This window comes from Chelonoidis abingdonii, chromosome 8 (assembly GCF_003597395.2).
Source record: "Chelonoidis abingdonii isolate Lonesome George chromosome 8, CheloAbing_2.0, whole genome shotgun sequence".
NCBI lineage: Eukaryota > Metazoa > Chordata > Testudines > Testudinidae > Chelonoidis > Chelonoidis abingdonii.
This window is the reverse complement of record NC_133776.1, coordinates 45,406,869-45,427,535: the sequence shown is the minus strand read 5'-3', so window position 1 is coordinate 45,427,535 and position 20,667 is coordinate 45,406,869. Positions and strand designations below refer to the sequence as shown.

Below are 20,667 nucleotides of genomic sequence, written 5' to 3'. Positions count from 1 at the left end.
ATGAAGTTATAACAGTGTCAATCCAAAGTAACTGGAATCAGAATCTGATCTTCTGTATTTGTTTATTTCCCTCCATCTTGGCTCATTTTTTTCACACTATTTTTAATGCATTTTTTTCTCTCTGTCTTCTTGTTCCTCCCCCTTCTCTCAAGTCTCTCCTAAGTAGAATACAGACTCAGTTGTATTTGACCTTCTGACAAACATTTCAATACACGGTGTTATAAAGGCCAACTGGTGGGCCCTACTTATGCTGTAGTTAGAAACAAGTAACCCTCTTCACCAACACATGAAGATGACAAAAATAAAAGTTTGAAACCAGTGAGCCTTCCTCAAAATAAATATTAAATAGAGAATTAAATTGTTGTTTTCTGAACAGGATGAGCCCCTTAGAATGGTATAACAACAAAGGAATTAGTGAGTGTAGTAAAAACTCAGTAGGAAACAAAATATCTCATGTAATAAGAATACCTGAAATGGATAAGAAAGCCATTAACACAGGGATGGTATGTAATGTAGAGGATTCAAAGGACAGGAGAACAGAAGAGCTTAGAAAATGCAATATTGACACCATCTGGGATAATCAGCAATGGAACTGAAGACATGTGGAGATGAGTATTTGATGTGTGGGCTGGCTGCCAGCAGATATTCCATCAATATTCTAAGATGATAATAATAATTACACAAATCAGTAGCTGTAGAATTACGTATTTAGATAAATACAAGTATAATGTGGTGAATGGGAATGAAGTATGATTAAGATGACAATTTGTACAGTACACTAATATTTAGAAAAGAGATAAACAAGGAGGATAAGGACATCATAAAGGACAAAAGGATTCTGATATGCAAAAGAAAATCTGATGATGAGAGAATTCATGAACAATGAGAAAAATACATTAACCTTCAAAAGCTGTTGAGATCTGATACAAATTAGGCAGAAGTTAAAAAGAAAAAGCAAGTTCTTTTCTCTGCATTTAAAAAGAAAAGATGCTCTCAGGGGGAAAAACCTGCTCATGTGCCCTCAAGAGGAAATATATAAACAGATAAACTACCTGGTTGTAATACTTGCAGAAGACAGAGAGAGAGAGAGAGAGAGAGTGTGTTGGAAGGGAGAGAGCAAGGTGCCTCCATCTAAACAGTCATGTAGGAAGCAAGGATTGGAATTACGTCACAAGATAATAACCCAGCCTGAATGCTATAATGAAGTAAAATGCCAGGTATCTTTAAGATGACAAGAAGAAATGTGTCAACAGGCAGGATATACCACCAGGAGAAGAGAAGCGTAGCAGTATCACAAGTAGTTAGTAAGAAAGAGTTGTGAAAGAATATGGTTAGTATTGGATTGATAAATGTTTGTCAAAATCGTTTATCTAAATAGACTGCCGGGTGAAAAAACTCATTGAACACTCTCTTTTCACTGGTGAAAGCCTGCTGACCATCCAGATATTGCAGCATTTGTTCACTTGTTCAAAGCTTGCTGTATCAGATACAATTTTAGCTTATTGATGAACATTTGTCATTCCTATGAGACAGCATTATTCAGGCTCTTCCTCCCCTTGCACTTCATGACCCCCTCATTTTTGGGGTGGAGCTCCAGGGGTAGCAATTGATGGGGAAGCACAGTTCTGGAAGAGGTTCTGTGGGGTGCATACAGCCAGTGCAAAGGCACAATATGACTTCATTTCTGAGATCCAGTGTTTCAAGGCTTTTTGGGAGGTGGAAGTGAACACCTAGCTTGTTCTGTTTGGGATGGGCATTCCCAGGCCCTGATGTGGGTTATTTCTATGCAGGGACCAATCTGACCCAAAGGCTCCAATGTGCAGGTACTGAACAGGTTAGTCTTATTTCATGGGTAATAAGCTGATGAATACTCTGACTAGAGTTCATATGCTCCTGTAAGACTCAATTGTGAGCTTGCTCAGATTCCTAATTAGGGGAGTGAGAGGGTCTCCTTATGTCCCCTCGGTCCCCTGCATTGCCAGACCCTGCACACAGGGGAGAGCAACCACCACCAGCTGTTACTCCCCATCCATGCAGGTGTGCAGAGAATAGGTGGAGCCTTGGCTGACTGATCCCCAGAATGTGCTGGCTAGCCTAGCTCCACTAGCACAAGGAAAGACACATCTTTCTTTCTCCCCAAAGTAAGGGAAAAGAAGGACCAGACTGTGACTTGCACAGTCACTCTTGTGTCCCTTACTCAGGCTGGACTGCCAGAGGCCAATCCAGCCTCTGATATGCACTTATGTGACTCAGTTCTACAAGGTGCCAAACTCTCTCCCCAACGCAGCAAAGCATTTAAAGATGTGTGAACTACAAGCTTATGAGTAGTTGCATTGAAATCAATAGGACTACTCACATGCTTAAAGCTAAGCAGATCCCTCACTGCACTGCTGGACTGGGGACAGAGAGCCGAACACCTGTCAGATGGACGTTGGTTCACACCTACACCTAGAAACTGACATAATCTGAATGGTCTCATACCTGACAGTAAGTTTTCCCCTCCCTATTAGACATTTACATGGCTTACTTTCTTCTTTCTAATTCTTTCTTTACAAAGCCTTGGTCACAAACGATCAATAGGCATTGTCTTTAAAGTGTCACTGCCTGCCAACAGTTACTATATGGTGTTATCTGAGTCACAGTGCTATTTCCACAGCATTCCCCTATACTAGGAATGTGAGATACCTGTGGTAAGTGGTAACAGTTGGAAAATGTTAACTTTTTAATGGCTTTCATCATTGTGATCCTGCACCAGTGAGGAGGTCAAGGGGGGTGAGGAGGTTAAGCAGCTGCTGTGAACCCAGGCAGCCCTACCCCACCCACTTGAAAAGCATGCATGGCTTGGAGGAAGAGTTCGAAAGACTAACAGGCCAATGTGGTTTGGCAACAGACAATGGAGATGAATATCACAGGGGTAGCCACGTTAGTCTGGATCTGTAAAAGCAGCAAAGAGTCCTGTGGCACCTTATAGACTAACAGACGTTTTGGAGCACAAGCTTTCGTGGGTGAATACCCACTTCGTCGGATGCATGTAGTGGAAATTTCCAGGGGCAGGTATATATATGCAAGCAGGTATATATACCTGCCCCTGGAAATTTCCACTACATGCATCCGACGAAGTGGGTATTCACTCACGAAAGCTCGTGCTCCAAAACGTCTGTTAGTCTATAAGGTGTTACAGGACTCTTTGCTGCTTCAAATGGAGATGAACTGACCTGCACCCTGAGCTCCGGAGTCCTGGCTGTTGTGATGTTGCCAAACCCACAGAGAAGAGACTGGTGATTCTCAGAAGGTCTGAGGCTTTCTCTGATTCCAGCTATTTAATGTCTTTACTTTTCCTGTTGGGGAAGAGGGTCTGGTAGGGAGTATTCCAGGGAGGCAGCAGTGTGGCACTTTGGTGGATTGGAACCCAGAGGAGAGGATGGGACCAGGTTCCCCTACTAATCCTTAGGAGGTGCCGAAGGCAGAAGCCTACCCCTCATACTGGGAGTCTAGAGGAGAGAAGGCCCTGAAGACAGAAGGTTCAAGATCCTGAGACCTCAATCTAGGCGGAGACCCAGAGACCCCTTGCCTAACCCAAAGGGCTACCTTGTTGCTGGACTTTTTATATACCCTAAAAGGGGTGGGCATAACCACAGGACCTGCTCAGAGGGCTGAGTCACAGAAGAGACAGGACACCGCAGGATCAAAGCAGCTGTTAATATGCGGTGACAGGAAAGAGAGAACCTGCCACACCCTGCCTGACCCCTAGGTGGCACCTGTGGTCAGTGATCACCTTCATAACTATATATAATTCTTCAGAACTTATTTATCTCAGTGGTATGAAATCATCTGGGTAAACACATGTGGTACGGGCTCTATAATTAAGCACAGTATGCTTAAATGTATAAGTAGTAGTCTTTAGAGCTACTAGTGGATTTGACTATAAAAGGCTTATATGCAACTGCCAAAAACAAAACACAAGACAACATACTACTGTATTCAGGTACAAATCTTAATGTAAGAGATGAAGGGAACTGGTGAATTTAACTGATATTCAGAAAATATTCTAGATAGTTGGAAAATGGCAAACAAAACTTCAAGATTTGAAAAGTGCAGACAGACTACTGTGAAATATATTGATATTGGTTGTGAGTAAAAGATTGAGGAGCTGTGTATGAATATCTGAGTGCAGAGTTGGAATATACAAGCATGGGATCTGATCCTCAGTTAATGTAAATCAAAATCAATATAAATACATTGATTTAAACCAGATCAGGATCTCGTCTCTAACGCTCTTTCTAGGGAAAGTGGAAACTGGGGAAGATAATGACTTTTGGTCAGGAAGACTTTTAATGGGCCTATAGTTAAATATGTTGAAGCAGGTAATCTAGATGCTGGTGAAATCCATCTGCTTTGGAGATTTATTGTTTTTGTTGGGAGGAAGTTAGGGAAGGATGGTTCAATAATATTGAAAAAAATAGTTATAAGTAATCATAGAATCATAGAATATCAGGGTTGGAAGGGACGTCAGGAGGTCATCTAGTCCAACCCCCTGCTCAAAGCAGGACCAACCCCAACTAAATTATCCCAGCCAGGGCTTTGTCAAACGTGACCTTAAAAACCCCTAAGGAAGGAGATTCCACCAGCTTCCTAGGTAACCTATTCCAGTGCTTCACCACGCTCCTAGTGAAAAAGCTTTTCCTAATATCCAACCTAAACCTTCCCCACAGCAACTTGAGACCAATACTCCTTGTTCTGTCATCTGGTACCACTGAGAACAGTCCATACATTATGCTTCACAGCAGCAATGCTTCTCAATCCATAGAGCATGACTGTAAGCACAATGTTTGTAAATTATTTTCATATCGATTTTAAATAAATGATGACTATTTTAGTGTACGGTGCTGGATTCTGGTTTCATCATTTCAGAGTCAGATATTTAGCCATCTCCTCTTAGGGAGAATCTGCATAGTCCTGGTGTTAAAATCATGATCATTATTGTTATTGCTCTGCCAAAGACATTTACCCTTTGAAAGCCTTTTTATTACATTTAATCACATGCAACAACATTCATGGAGCCTGATACTTTAGACTTGTCATTTAAGGCCCGATCCAAAGCCCACTGAAGTCAATTGAAAGATCCCCATTGAGTTCAGTGGGCTTTGGATCAGACTCCTATTCAGTGCTTAACCACAAGTTTCAGAAGTTCTCACTTCAAGTAAGCTAAATTTCTTGCATTGCATATCTACAAAGCAATAATCAGAGCACCCTTGGTAGATCTCAAATTGTGTAATGTAACTTTGCAATTAAAAAGCACCATAGTTTATAGACACATACCAAGAAGAAATTAAATGAAATTGAAGTGTTTTTATATTTTAACATTCTACTAAAGCAAAAGCATTTTGTAATGAGACTAATCTCATTTTATCTCTTAATTGCGTCTAGATATACCAAACAAATTTAATGCTAGTAACCCGCATACAATATAATATATTAATTATAAAACACTATTACAATTTTCACAAGAAGGAATAGCTACTCTTACTGTTCTGAATCCAAAGCATTTGGTCAAATTAATTGTAATTATATTTTTAGTTGATAGAATCCCAGGTAAATCAATGGAAGAGCTAATTATGCAAATGTAATTCTTTTTAATTCACAACCATCTCATTATAAATAATTTTATTTCAACCAACTGCAAAAAAGAAGGAGGCAACACTATGTTGCTTCCTTATTTCACATTACTAAAGTTAACAATAAAACAAATTTCAGAAGCTTCTATTTTTTCTCTTTTGAAATCTAACTACAAAAGAGCCATTGTATATTTTGGCAGTATAATACTACAATATATAAATTGTTTAATTATCAGTTGAAAATGATTTAGCACTTGGCTATTGTTTATAATGTACCACATGAAGACAAAAAACATATTACTTAAAACTTGCATCGCTGTAATCTCCTGCGTCTGGGGCATCTAGAAGAAGTCTTTTCACAAGTCAGATACAATACACAAACAATGAAATATTAATTGATGAGCAAATATTTTTTAATTGATAATGTATTCCTCTATGTTTCCCAACCTTTGTTTATACAATGTTTGTGAGAAGAATGTGGAAAATCTCTAAATGTATGTGTTATTCAAAATTATTTCTGATTTTCATAAACACACTTTTCTCCATGTCTGAATAGCTCACAAACATTTGTTGGAAATAAGGCTGGCTAAAAACAGCAATTTTTGTATCAGAAAAAAATTCAAGGTTTTGAAATTTATTTTCATTCTGACAAACAAAAATGAGACCTTTTGAAATTTCTTTGTGAAAAGACATGACAAACACACATAGACACAACCAACCCACCAGAGCAAGGACTTGGATCTGGGTCTTCTACATCTCAGGTGAGTTTTCTAAATGCTAGGTTATTGACTTTTCTGAGGTCTCTCTCGTCTCCCCTCCAGCTCCCTCTCCAGGTATGAAAACCCTTATTTTGTCAAAATCAATACATTTCTGCTAAAAGTTTTAGTTTCCACAGAAAAAAAGTTGACATTTTTTCAACCTGCTGCAGTTGCAAGTTATGTTGCTTTGGTTAGTTGCCTAATGCTGCTTCTTTGTTTAAAAAAACTCGTCACCAACACAATGCAAATTTCAGATTTACAATCCAATATGGAATTTTGAAATTCACTTTCAGCAAATATTTGAGATATAAATTTAAATTCACTTTCCACAAGCATCATGTTTTCTTTTACCCATGTTCATGGAAAGGCTCCAAAACACCTCTCAGCTGAAACCTGCTTTAAAATGTGAATGAATATTCAGAGAACTTTTCCCCTGCATTTACCTGTTGTGTGAATTCTGTCACCAGATCCTTGACATCCATCCTCATCATCACAGTCCCCGCTTGATTCCATTGCTTCACTTTTCCCACCCCCACTGCCACTTTCCCTTGAAGCCCATCGTTCCAACTTCAATTTTGTCTTCTCTGTATCCAGCTAAAAGACAAGAAAACAAGTCACAATGAAATGTAGTGTCTTCAAACAATTCAAGATGCAAGTGACAAAGAGCCTGATTCTAGGGGGCCTAGGACCCTTGGTTCTGAAATACTGTGGGTCTGATCCTGCTGTTCAAAATGTTATATTTCACCATAAGGTTAGTGCAATGTTTTGGGTTATTTTCATATGAAGTCAACAGTAAAGCTTCCTGGATGGGGCGGGGGAGGGTGTCATCAGAGAGGTGTTTCAGGTATACATGATGGCCCTAGTATCTTACAGGATCAGGCCTTAAGGCAGGATTTTTAGGGCATTGAGCAGTTGACAAGATCAGGTCCAAAGCCTGTGCAGGCTGCAAGCTGTGCATTTCACTTTAACTTGAATCAGCAAAACATTTAACTGAAACAAATTTCTTGGAATTACCATAGAATAAGAACAAGCTGTTTCTGGAGTCTGAATTCACAGCATTAGCTCACGCTAGCTGAAGTACTGTATTTGCTATGAAACAAATCTTTTTTGAGCTTTATATGCCATCCTCATTTTTTGTATGCAGTGGTTGATGGTGAGCTGTCATACTTTACAATGTAAGAAACACAAATGTGTCATCACAGAGGTCTAGACCACCATTAAAACTTGTTTTCAATGGCAGACTAAGTGGCCAGCTCTTCTCCCTGTTTGGGGGTGGGCTTTTTCACTGGTAGTTAGAGGGGGAAAAGGTTATAGCTGATGCTGTGTGTCATTCTGGTTATGCTGGAAAAGCTCTCACAATAAGGAAGTTTGGGAGGGTTTCCTAAGCTTGGCCACTCTAGATTTCTCTAATCTCCTCTTGGAAGTTAGTTAATTCCATGGTGGGGTCCCCTCAACTGAGAATGCCTTGTCCTTAGCGCTCACATACATCATTCTGGGTTGTGGTTTTGGCAGTTTGAAGATGGAACAGCTAATATAGCTGGGACCTGATCCAATATATTTACAGTTTTGAAGATCAGGACAGATCAATCTGGCAGTAGAAATGGAGTGAAAACCATCCGAGAAACTGGAGCTCAGGCTTGGTACACTAACGGAGACCTAAATGGTAGAAGAGGCAGGCAGCAGAGTTTTGCACCACCAGGAATTCATGAATTACTTTCACATTCCTCTTCAAATACAGTGAGCTTCCATAATAATGCGGTCTGGAGATGACAAATGCATGTCTCACTGTGCCTAGGGGTCCTGTTCTACTGAACAATAGTTGCTACCTCGTACTGGGGAGAACCTGGCTAATTTACCGTTTACCTGAAATTGTCTGTTTTGGTAATTTGGAAGATGCACACATCACTGCACTGCAGCGGGAAGATGAGTTTGTGAGGGAAAGGAATATGGATTTTAGTTGGGAAAGGCATTGAACACTGTCCAGTTGTTGGGTTGTTGTTTTTTAACAAGCTGCCTGGTGTTGAGCATCATTATTCACAGGCTGAAAGCCTGATGTCATGGGGAAGTGAGAGAGCAAATATTTTTAGCAAATGTAAAAAATAAATTTGTGTATGTGGAGGAAAGGATTACTCAGTTACTTCATAGATTTATTGTGTCCTGACTGTCTTGGAGGAGACTCATTCATTCTTCGTTATAATCCTTCAGAATGAAAAGAAATGGCTAAGTGGTGAACAGAACAGATGCAAAATTTAATAAAGGCTTTTAATGATTGTTTGCCAGTCAAGGCAGAAATGTTTACTGCCTGTTAAGGTAATAACTCTTTTTCAAATTGATTTCATTCATCACTCATGACTCAAAAGTGAATAACCAAACAATGTGTGTTCAGCTGTCTTGGAAAAGGCCAGAGAAATGAGCTCTGTGTTCAAACATGGGCGCACTGCAACATTTCCCAGACTACTGAATGCTATGTCCTGCCTCCCCTTCAGGAAAACAGCTCAATGGCAACTTATATACACATCTATTAGCCCTTTTCCCTCCTCCCCCAAACCTCCTTTTTCCTAAAGTCTTTCCCATCAAAGACTTCTATACCTACAGTATCTCCCAGCTGGTGTAGCAAGGACCCCAGCCAAGTCTCCTTTTCCTTTGGCTGAAGAGGATCCCTCTTATAGTAAGCCCCACCTCTGGGCTGTTGCCATGTGACCTTTGGTCCCCTGACCCAGTGCCTTGAAACAGGGCAACAGGAAACATGCATATACCCAAGGACATTTTCATGGCCCGGGCCCCTACCTATCAATTGCATGTCCCATGCTTTGGGAAATCATAGAAATATAAGGTTGGAAGGGACTTTGAGAGGTCGTTAGTCCAGCCCCGAATGCTAAAGCAGGACCAAATAAACCTAGACCATTCCTGGCAGGTGTTTCTCCAGTCGGTTCTTAAAAACCTCCAATGATGAGAATTCCACAGACTCCCTTAGAAGCCTATTCCAGAGCTTAACTAGCTTATACATATTTTTTCCCCATAATATCTAACCCAAATCTCTTTGCTGCAAATTAAATCCATTACTTCTTGTCCTACCTTCAGTGGGCACAGGGATCAATTGATCATCAACGTCTGTATAACAGCCCTTAATATATTTGAAGCTTGTTACCAGGTCCCTCCCTCAGTCTTCTCTCAATACTATACGTGCCCAGTTGTTGTTTTTTTAGTTTTTCCTCATATGTCAGGTTTTCCAACCTTTTATCATTTGTGTTGCTCTCCTCTGGATTCTCTCCAGTTTGTCCATCTCTTTCTTAAAGAGTGGCACACAAAGCTGGACATTATACTCCAACTGAGGTCTCACCAGTGTCAAGTACAGCAGAACAATTATGTTACTAGCGTCAAGTGGAGTGGAACAATTACGCTTCAGTTAATATACCCTACAATGACATTAGCCTTTTGTGCAACTGCATTATATTGTTGGCTCATGTTCAATTTATGATCTACCATAACTCCATATCCTCTTTGGCAGGACTACTGCCTAGCCAGTTATTCTCCATGTTGAGGCTGAGCAATTGTTTTTTTCTTTTCGACAATTCAGTAAAGACAAATACAAAGCACTATATTCATCTTGTTGATTTCAGACCAATTCTCCAATTTATTAAGGTCTTCTTGAATTCTAACATGGGTATAATAGGCCAGGGGGAGGCTAAGACTCCTCAAACAGCCACCAACCCACCACCTTTGAGAGTGTGGAGGGTTCATCTAGGCCATGGCCCCATCCACACTCTTATCCCGTGGCCCCGTCTGCAGCAGAGGAGAGGAGCGAGTGACAGCGTCAGGCAGGGGGGCCGAGTGGGGAGAGGGCTGAGTGGGAACAGGAACTGTGGTGGAGTAGATATGGGACCTGGGGCGGAACATGGATGGGGCCTCAGGCTGAGGAGGCTGAGAGGGGTGGGGCCACAGTCTGGGTGCCGGGGGAGCTTCCATCGCTCGCACCAGCCTTCCCAAATGCCAGAGCCACACGCTGCCCATGAATTCTAAGTCTGTCTTCCGAAGTGTTTACAAACTCTCTCATCCTGATATCATCCACAAATATTATAAAAATACTCCCCTCACTCCATTATCCAAGTCATTAATGAAAATATTGAATATTACTGGACTACGGTTGGTGTACTGGCACAGTTAACTAAAATTAAGAATAGGTTTAACTTGTACAACAGTAGCAACTTTAATTACTCCCAAAATACTTATTGCATAATAAGGACTCAGATTATCTCCCCCAGATGCATGCATAGATTCATAGATTCATAGACTCTAGGACTGGAAGGGACCTCGAGAGGTCATCAAGTCCAGTCCCCTGCCCTCATGGCAGGACCAAATACTGTCTAGACCATCCCTGATAGACATTTATCTAACCTACTCTTAAATATCTCCAGAGATGGAGATGGAATCCACAACCTCCCTAGGAATTTATTCCATTTATAACCTACCCTCAACAGAAGGAAACTTTTCTAATGTACACACCTAAATCTCCCTTGGCTGCAGTTTAAGCCCATTGCTCTTGTTTTATCTTAAAGGGCTAGATAACAACTTTCTCCCTCCTCTTTCGATACCCTTTATGATACCTGAAAACTGCTTATCATGTCCCTCTCAATCTCTTCTTCTCGAACTAAATAAACCCAATCTTTCAGCTTCCTTCATAAGTCATGTCTCAAGACCTTATAATCATTGCTGCTGCTCTTCTCTTGACCCTCGCCAATTTCCCAACTTTCTTGAAATGCAGTTCCCAGAACTGGACATAAATACTCACAGTTAGAGCTAACCAGCGGCAGGTAGAGCAGAAAATGACTTTCGTGTCTTGTTTAGCAAACACACTCTGTTAATGCAATCCTCAGAATCAAACATGCTTTTGCAACAGTAATCCACACGATTGGACTCATATTAGCTGTGTCCACTGAGACCCTAGATCTCGTTCTGCCATGCTCCTTCCTAGAAGGCTACTCCGAGTCTGGATGTGTGAAAACTGATTGTTCCTTCCAAGTGAGCATTGTGCATTGTCTTATGAACTTCATACTGTTTTACCTCAGACATTCCTCCAATTTTGCCCAGATAATTGATTTGACACTCCTCCAAACATTGCAATCCCTCCCAGTTGGTATTCATCCACAAAACTTAATAAGCCGTACGTTTCTATGCACACATCTAAGTCGTGATGGAGAATATTTGAACAAGAGCCGGTCCGCAAAACAGACCCTGTGGAACCCCACTTGTATATACATTTCCAGCAGGATTGGAAGCCAATCATAACTATACTCTCCTGAGTAGGTTAATCCCATCCATTACTGCACCCACCTTATAGTAGCCCCATCTAGATGTATTGCTAGTTTATCGATTAAGGATACAGTCGCTCTACTAAAGTCTAGGTAATCCATATCCAACTTTTTTATCTTCTCCCTACCACAAGGCTCGTTAGCCTATCAAAGAAAAGCTATTCAGATGTGTGACATGATTGTTCATTACAAATCGCATGCTGGCTATTCCTATCACCTTACCGGACCTTCTCAAGTGTTTGCAGATGACCTTAATTACTTGCTCCATATGCTTCCCTGGCACCGAATAAACACTGTCCCGTAGTTTCGCTGGGTTTTTTATTCCCTTTTATAAAATCGGCACTACAATATTTGCCTTTTCGCAGTCTTCTAGGAATCTCTCCCTTCCATGACTTTCCAAAAAAAGCGAGTCGATACCTCCTCTATTAGCACCCGATTGATTTCATGAGAATGCATTCATCAGGCCTGGGACTGCCAGCATCTAACTTTCTAAGTATTTTTACTTATTCTTTTTTATTTTATCTCTAACACCTACCCCCTCCCCATTAAAGCATTCGACTATGTAACATCGCTATCAACTTCTCAGTGAAGACGCAAACAAAGAAGTCATAAGCATCTCTGCCATTTCCAATTTCCTGTACGTTTCCTCTCACCGCAGCGATGAGGCCTACTCCTGACCTTGCTTCACTCTTGCTTCTAAGTGATGATAAAAGTCTCTTGTTCCCTTTATCCCAATAGCTATTGGAAGCTCATTTTGTCCTTGCCTTCAATCTTGGCCCTGCATCCTGTGTTGTGCCTATATCCATCCTTTAATCTGACCCTGTTTCCATTTTTATATACTCTTTTATTGTAGGTCAGCAAGACTCGTGTTAAGCAAGGTGGTCTTTCCCATTTCTAATCTTCTACCCCCAGAAAATAGCTGCTTTGGGGCCCTTATATGTCCCTTTGAAAAACTGCTAACTCTCCTCAGTTGTTTTTCTCCCTCATCTTGATCCCATGACCTTACCTACAGCTCCTGAGCTACGCAAAAATCCTCCTCCAATCGCATAGTCTCATTCTTGCTGAACCCCTTCTAAACCCTTCCTTGGAGATGTGCAAACTCTTAATGAAAAAATTTAGATCATTTCACCCAAGCTTCCTTTTACTTTCAATTCTCAACCGAGTCCCCCTATGTATTAAACAGGTCTAGAACAGCCTTCCCCCAGTAGTTTGTTCGAACCTTCTAAAATACAAAAGTTGTCTGCAATGGCAGTCCAGAACTTATTGGAATAGAGTGCCCCGCGTGATTATCCCAACATATATCTGGATATGTCGAAGTCCCCGCAACCACCACAATCTGGGCTTTGGGAAGATGTTAGTTTTAAAAAAAGCTCAGTCCACCCACCATCCCACCGTGGAGAACAATAGCAAGAATAGAGACAATGCAGCAAATGGCCTATATAAGGCACATAGCACCTCACGCCTTGTTTTTAATCCATACCCAGGAGACCCTTAACACTTCCGCTCCATTCCATCCCACACTCAGTCCAAGTGGTACATTTTAATATATAAGGCAACACACCTCCTTCCCTTGTCTACCTTCTGAGTCACTAACGTAAACTAAGCCCATCCCACCAACATTCCATCATGTTACTATCCCAAGCAATTCAGGATGCCAAACAAGTACAATATTGTATATTTATTAGCACGTCACAATTCTTCCTGCTTATTACCAGACTCCAGCATTTGTATATGGCATCTAAGGAATACGTTGATCTTGCCTCCCATTTTGCCACTGACCCTCCGTTCTCTTTCGTCATTGTACCCCCACGCTTCCGTCGACCCATTCCCCAGGTCTTCATGTTCCCACATCTGTGGGCGGGTTGCTCAACCTGTACCCCAGTGAATCCTAGGTTTAAAACCTCCTCCCCTGAGATGAAATGATCAGGGCACAATGCGCCTCCGTCCCCCTCCAGAGAATCTCTGACCACCACTAACTCTACGTTACCTATTTTAGTGGTGGCATAGACTGCTCCACCTTAGGGTACGAGGCTTCCTCTCCTTATACTGTAGGGGGATCTTTCCTCTCTCTCTATCATGTAGCCTCTCGTAATTGCAGGTCCATCCCTACTTAATGCGAAAAGAAGTGGTCTTAGACTGCCTGTCGCATCCGAGTGCATTCACCTCTTCTCAGAGGCTTGAAAATCGCAAAGAAGAATGGGAAGAGGCAGAGTCTGGGGACATGAACAAGGGGGGCTGGGATGGGAGTGTCCATCAGATTTCATATAGATCAGAAGATGAAGGACTCGAAGGTCATCAACAATCCCAGTCCTTCCCTCATGGCGGACCAAATACCTGTTAGACCACCCTGATAGAGACTTATACTTAATATCCAATCTTCTCTGCAGAGATGAGAAAATTCACGAGAGATGGAAATTCCAACAACCTCCCTAAGCAATTCACCACGTGTTAACTACCCTGACAGTTAGAGGACTTTCCTAAGTCCAACCTAAACCTCCCCCTGCGTGCATTAAGCCCATTCTTCTTCTATCATAGACCACAGAATTGAACAACTTTCCCGCCTCTCTTTCGATACCCTTTAAATACCATAAAACGCTATCTTCCCCTCTATCTCTCTTTCCACTAAACAAACCTTAAATCTTTCAGGCATCCCCTCATAGCGCCACGTCTCCCAAACCTTCTAATTCTATCTTGGCATCTCTCTGGACCCTCTCCCAATTTCTCAACACTTTCTGAAATGCAGGTGCGCCAGAACTGGACACAAACCCAGTTGAGGCCAACCCAGCGCAAGATAGGCGAAAGAATGACTCCGTTCCTTGCTCAATCACAACACCTGTTACGCATCCCAAGAATTCACATTTTGGCTTTTGCAACAGCATCACCTGTTTGACTACATATTAACTTGTGGTCCATATACCGCAACTCTCATGGTACTCCTCCCTAGACAGTCTCCCGCCATGTTTTTATTGGTAAAACTGATTTGTTCCTCTCCTTAAGATGGAGCACTTTGCATTAGTCGTAAACTCATTCCTGTTTACACTCAGACCATTTCTCCTCGCTCCGTGTCCAGATCATTTTGAATATGACCTTCGCCTCTCAAAGCAGTGCAAATCCTCCACCAGTGGTAGCATCTGCAAAACTTAACAAGCCATACTTTGTACTAAATTCAATCATTGAAAAGATATGAACAGAGGCCAGTCCACCAAAACATGACCCCTAGGCGGAACCCCTCCCACTGTTATAACCTTTCCATGAAAATAATAAAATATAAGCTTATGGAAGGGACTTTTGCAGGGGGTCATCGTCAGGTCCATCCCGAAATTAATCCTCCTCTGGATCATAAAAGGATATACAGCTTATATTTTTTGTGTGTTTTGTAGGTCCTTGGCAGCCAGGTCAGGGGTGGTCACTTGGTCTTTTGTTCGCAATGGAAGCTGTGCGGCCAGCTGATTTTGGAAGCTCCACTAAGGGCAGAACTAATTGAAGGACCAAGGCTTGCACTGATGTTTCCTGACATGCAATGGAACCCAAATGAATCCCGCAAATTTGAGGCACAAACCCGATGTTTTCTATGACAAACACAGAGAGAACTTCTCCAAATGAATGCTCCGCCATAGCTCTCTCACCGCTTGATGTACCTATGGAAGAGGACTGATCTGGATCAATAACAGGCATTTATTTCAACATTTTCAACAAAAAATTCAATGTGTATAACTTACTGATGTACAGCTATCTATCAAATACACCTGCAAGATCAATTCATTCAATCACAGAAACCGCAACACTGCACCACATCTGGCTCACTTAAAACGTTAACCAGGAGCCCTCACGAGTAGAGGAGAGAGAAAAGAATGCAGTACCTTATCCAACTGAAAACAGCAGAACGGATTTTGTGGTAAAAAAAAGCAATAACGCCCTTGGATTGTTTCAAGGCACTGGGGGAGCTAATACTTTATCTCTGTAAAAACGTCATGGGATTTTAAAGATAATAGTAAGTACATTAGACAAACTATTAAAATAAAGGGATAGATTAAACTTAATTCCCCAAAAGATACACTTCCAAAAGCAATATGCGTCTCTATAGCTATGCTGGCCACTGTCCTGGTCGGTACTGAATTAATAGACCAAACTGAATAAATACAAGCTCCATCCTGCTTGCTTAATGAAATTGACAGACTGACCACCTCAGCGGGTAATCAAACATCCATAGAATATCTTTTCCTATTAAAAGGCAACATAAAGGCCTAATCCAAAACTCGCTGACATTAATGGGAGGTCTTTCCACTGGAAAGTGAAGTAGGGCTTTGGGATCAAGCCCCAAGTCCTCTAAAGAGTGAGAGAACATACACAAAATTCTGAATAGAATTGCTTGGCATTTGATTAGGGCTAAATGGTGAAAATTCACATTAACCAGACAGCTCGGAAATTAAATACACTGCTGGACAAGGTGCACGCAACCGTATTCCGCAAACGTCGAAGTATATTAATGCAGAAAATGTGGTCACTATCGTTCCAAATGCTAGGTGACACATAGGGCCCAATTCCACATGTCCAAACCTTAAAATTCATTATACTCGTTGATCTTGACATAGGGCAGCGCTGAATACAAATTGGAACTCATCATATACCAGCAAGCATCCTCCAGTCTTGAGCATCGACATAATGTGAATGCCCTGCATCATATGAATAATTATATAGACTGTTATTGAGATACAGTATGCTCCCTATAAATTAAGTGCAACTACTGTATCAAGCAAGAATTCAGCGAAAATAGACAACAGGTTCAATTATCGAAATAGTGGTTGTTTTACATTATATTGTTGCAACCATACGTTTCAAGTTTCAAAACCGGTAACAATTGCAATGAAAAGCCCTATAGATACCGATAATTGGAATACATAGATTAATCTCCTAAAAGGATGTGCTTGGAAATCAAGATGGACTCCTATATGCTAATGTGTTTCCCAAGTGGTCTGTTCAGTTTCCTCTTTGAGTACTCACTGATAATTAATATTTTATAGTCTAAAAAGAATGGCACATTGCATGAACGAATCACTTGAGATAATCACCAAGCACACGTTGTGTTAAGCATACAAAAGAGTAATGAGTTGCAGACACTACTCTCAATATTGCCCGCCGCAATGTTTCAATAGAACATTCAAACAAGACATAAGTATACATCATTGTACTAAACTGGAAGGCAAAACATGTCCTTTCATAAAGAGGCTGACAAACAATTCTTTTCAAAACAGCTCTGATGATGAAATACGTAATTATATCATCAGAGACAATGGATAGCATGCAATGTAAAAAAGGCCTAACTCTGAGAAAATAAAGTCACAAAATGACTCATCTTCCTGTTAGAAAAAGTATTTTTCTCAGCCTGCCTCAGTTCTTTCCAATTAACAAAAGTCCTTCCCTAAATGCTTTATAGTCAAAATACTACACACAAGAAACAATACTTCTGCTTTCCTTAGCCAATTGTCTATGTTTTCATCAAGACTAGACAAAATTAGTGATGTACATTAAAGGCTGGATTTTACTGGCGCCTCGTGACTGAGGCAGATGCTCAAGTCAATTCACAAAAACAATAGGCCACTAAGAAACTTTTAAGGACATAAATGCCACATATACTATCTATATAAGGTGCGTGCTCGCCCACTTCTCTTGAGATGATTTATAACGCATTCCCTCCCTCCCTCATATGTGCACTTATCTCACGCACTCTCTAACATATCAGCCAAAAAACTGTTGCTTTTGGTTCTGTCCTTCATATACCCGTGTCTTTCTTCTTTTTAGGCATAAAAAGCAAAACTCTCTTTGCTTCAATCTCTGTCAGCATTTCTTCATCGCTTCCCTCATCTTGATTCACACTAACGCAAAGGGTCTGTTGCATTTCCCGCCTTTAATCCCTCAGAGATCAGAATACCAGAATAAGGGCCCTCTTAATGTTCATTGTTTACCGAAAAAATAAAAATGTAACTTTTGAACAAAGACCCAAAGTACCATTCGAGCCTTCGCTTATACCAATTCCTACAAATAACCCTGACAAAACAAATCTGTTTCACCTAATATACTACACAACTAGTCAAACTGTATGCAAATACTCACGAAATTTGGTTGAGCATGCAGTGGTTAGAATTTCAGTCATGTCTCTCCCCACTCCCACAAAGCCTTCTGCTTAATGTTGACCACTGTGAGTTAATCTTTCTAGTTTTTCCCAGTTTAAATCACCTTCATTTTTACGTGAATTTGGAATCACTCTCTGCATTCCTAGTTCATGCAACAATTTGCCATTTGAGCCTCTTCTTTTCTACTTTAACTTCCCCACTAGTTTTGTTCATCAGCAATTCATCAAAGTTCCCTCGTCTAGCAATAGATGATAAATTGAACAAAACGGTTCAGTCTGATCTTGTGACTCCATTATTCACCCAATTTCGCTGAATTGCTCCACTAACAACTTGACCTGATCTTCAACTACCAACCAATCTTTATCACAAGCATCTTAGAACTAGATTCAGAAAGCTTTGACAAATCTGTCAACCAAGGCCTTAAGCAAAGTAACAGTAATGAGTAAAAGGAAGGTCTCTCATGGATGGTAACTGGTAAAAGAAGAAACAAACGGAGGAAAATGCCAGTTTCAAATGGAGAGAGGTAATAGTGGTGTCCCCAGGGGCTATACTGGCCAGTCCTATTAACATATCCAAAATGACTGGAAAAAGAGGAAGAGTGAAGTGGCAAAAAATTGCAATCATAAAAACCACCCAATATATACAGTCCCAGTACGCAAATGCTACAAAAAGATCTCTCAAACTGGGGGACTGGCACAAAAATGGCAACAAAATCAAATGTGATAAATGCATAAGTAAGCACCTGGAAAACATAATCCCAACTAACATATCAAAGATAGTCTAAACTAGTGTACCACTCAAAAAGAGATCTGAGTCATGAGATAGTTCCAAAAACACGACTCAATGTCAGCGGCAATAAAAAAAATAAAATAAACCAGAAGTTGGAATCATTAAAAAAGATAGATAATAAGCAAAAAGATCGTATTAATCTCGTAAAATCCATGGTATCCCACATCTTGAATATGTGTGCAGATGTGTGTCCAGCCAAAAAAATATATGATGAAAGGTTCAGAAAAAGGGCAACAAAAATTATTAGATATGGAAATGGCTCTTGAGAGAGAAAAAGACTAGACTTTTCAGTTGGGAAAAGAGACAACTAAGCAGCGCGCCTAGATACAGGCCTGGGCAAAGCAATTTCAGGGCCTTCATAAAAAAAGGTTGGGGGGGGGTCAATACATAGAAACATATCTCGTGGGGGCCCTGCAGAGCCGGGCCTGGGGCAAATCACCACTGCCCCACCCCCCCCCGCAGAGGCCCTGCAACTAAGGGGGGAACGTATGTGTAACTTCATAGAAGTAAAAATCAGACTAGTGCGGAAAAAGTAAATAAGTAGTAATTATCCCTCTCATAACACAAACCTAAGGTCACCAAATAAATAATAGGCAGCAAGTTAAAAACAAACAAAAGCAGTATTTCTCACACAACACACACACCACAACCTGTAACCTATGCCAAGATGATGTTATGGCCCAAGACTATAACGTATAAAAAAACGATAAAATTAATGAGATAGGTCCATCATAGCTATTAAGCCAGATGGCTGGATGTCCTTAGCCTGAATTGCCAAACTGAAGGCAATGATGATCACTTGAGGATACCTTTCGTTCATTCCTTCTGCACTGCAATTTTGCCACTGTCCAGAAGACAGGTTTCAGAGTACCACCATGTAGTCTGTACCGCAAAAAGAACAAGTAGTTGTGGCACCTTAGAGACTAACAAATGTAGTCACATGAGCCTATCGTGACTACAGCTCACTTCTCGAGCATAAATGAACACACACAGGAGAATATACATACAGAGAACATGAAAAAGTGGAATATGCAACCAACAGAGAGTCTAATCAATGATAATAGCTGCTACAGCAGGAAAAAAAAAACTTTTGAAGTGATAAAAGATGACCCAAGATGTGTGAGAGAACTAACATAGGAAATAATCAATTAGTAATGACCCAACCACCCATCCTTGTTAACCTGATTAATTGTATCTACTTTGCCATATTAATTCGATTCAGTCAACCTCTTGGATCTTTTTGAAGTTTTTTGTTGCAAAATGCAACTTCAATCGTCACTGAATGAAGAGGTGAAAGTGTCTCCCACGTTGTTGAAATGTATATTCCCGAGTCAGATTGTGTCCAATTTAAGTCTTTTTCGTAGAGACATCCGGTTGCCAATTAACATTGCAGAGGTCATCTGCGCAACATGTATATATCATTTGGTAAGATTCAGTGAACGAACCCTTATGTTGCCGATGTAATTAGTCTAGATAGCCTGATAATATTGAGAACAGAGCTGCATCGGGCGTGCAAGGATAGGTCCCTGGGTTAGTGTCCGGTGTGCGGTTGCTGGGTGAGATGCTTCAGGGTTGGATGCTTCTATAAGCGAGGACTGCCGTCTCAAGACTGTGAGAGTAGGATCACTTAAGATAGGTTGTAGATCTTGAGATGCACTGAAGAGGTTTTATTGGGGCTGTAGTGAGCTATGGATTTCGTATTCTTGTTGGGCTGTCCGTAGAGGTGGCTCTGGGTACTCTTCTGCTCGTCCTCTGTTTTTCACTCAGCAGTGGTATTTATGTAAAAATGCTTAATAAGACCTGTACGTGTTATCTCTGTCTGAGGATTGACAAATACGTTGATCTTAGACGCTGGCGTGACATAGTAATCGTGTGGTTGTCCTGGAGGAACTGGAGGCATCTAGTAAAATAAGCGCACGGGTTCTGGTATAGGGTGTGTTTATGTTACCAATCACTTATAGCAGCAGATGTCTAGGAAAGGACTGCTGTGTGGATTGGTCTAGGCTGAGGTTAATGATGAAATTGGGTTAAAATTCACAGTGGAAATACCTCGAGGCTTCTTTTC

At 40.9% G+C, this 20,667-nt stretch overlaps 2 protein-coding genes across 3 annotated transcripts in view; both read right to left on the bottom strand.

Moving 5' to 3' along the window:
- The window catches only part of LOC116815952 (glypican-5-like), a 630,803-nt gene that overhangs the window by 139,344 nt on the left and 470,792 nt on the right, over nt 1-20,667 (bottom strand). For both annotated transcript variants that reach the window (XM_075068568.1, XM_075068569.1), the window contains one exon: nt 6,817-6,967. In XM_075068568.1, coding sequence (XP_074924669.1) covers nt 6,817-6,967 — 151 coding nt within the window. The remainder of the gene's footprint in view (nt 1-6,816; nt 6,968-20,667) is intronic.
- Nucleotides 1-20,667, bottom strand: part of GPC1 (glypican 1) — a 738,496-nt gene that overhangs the window by 622,310 nt on the left and 95,519 nt on the right. The window lies entirely within an intron of this gene.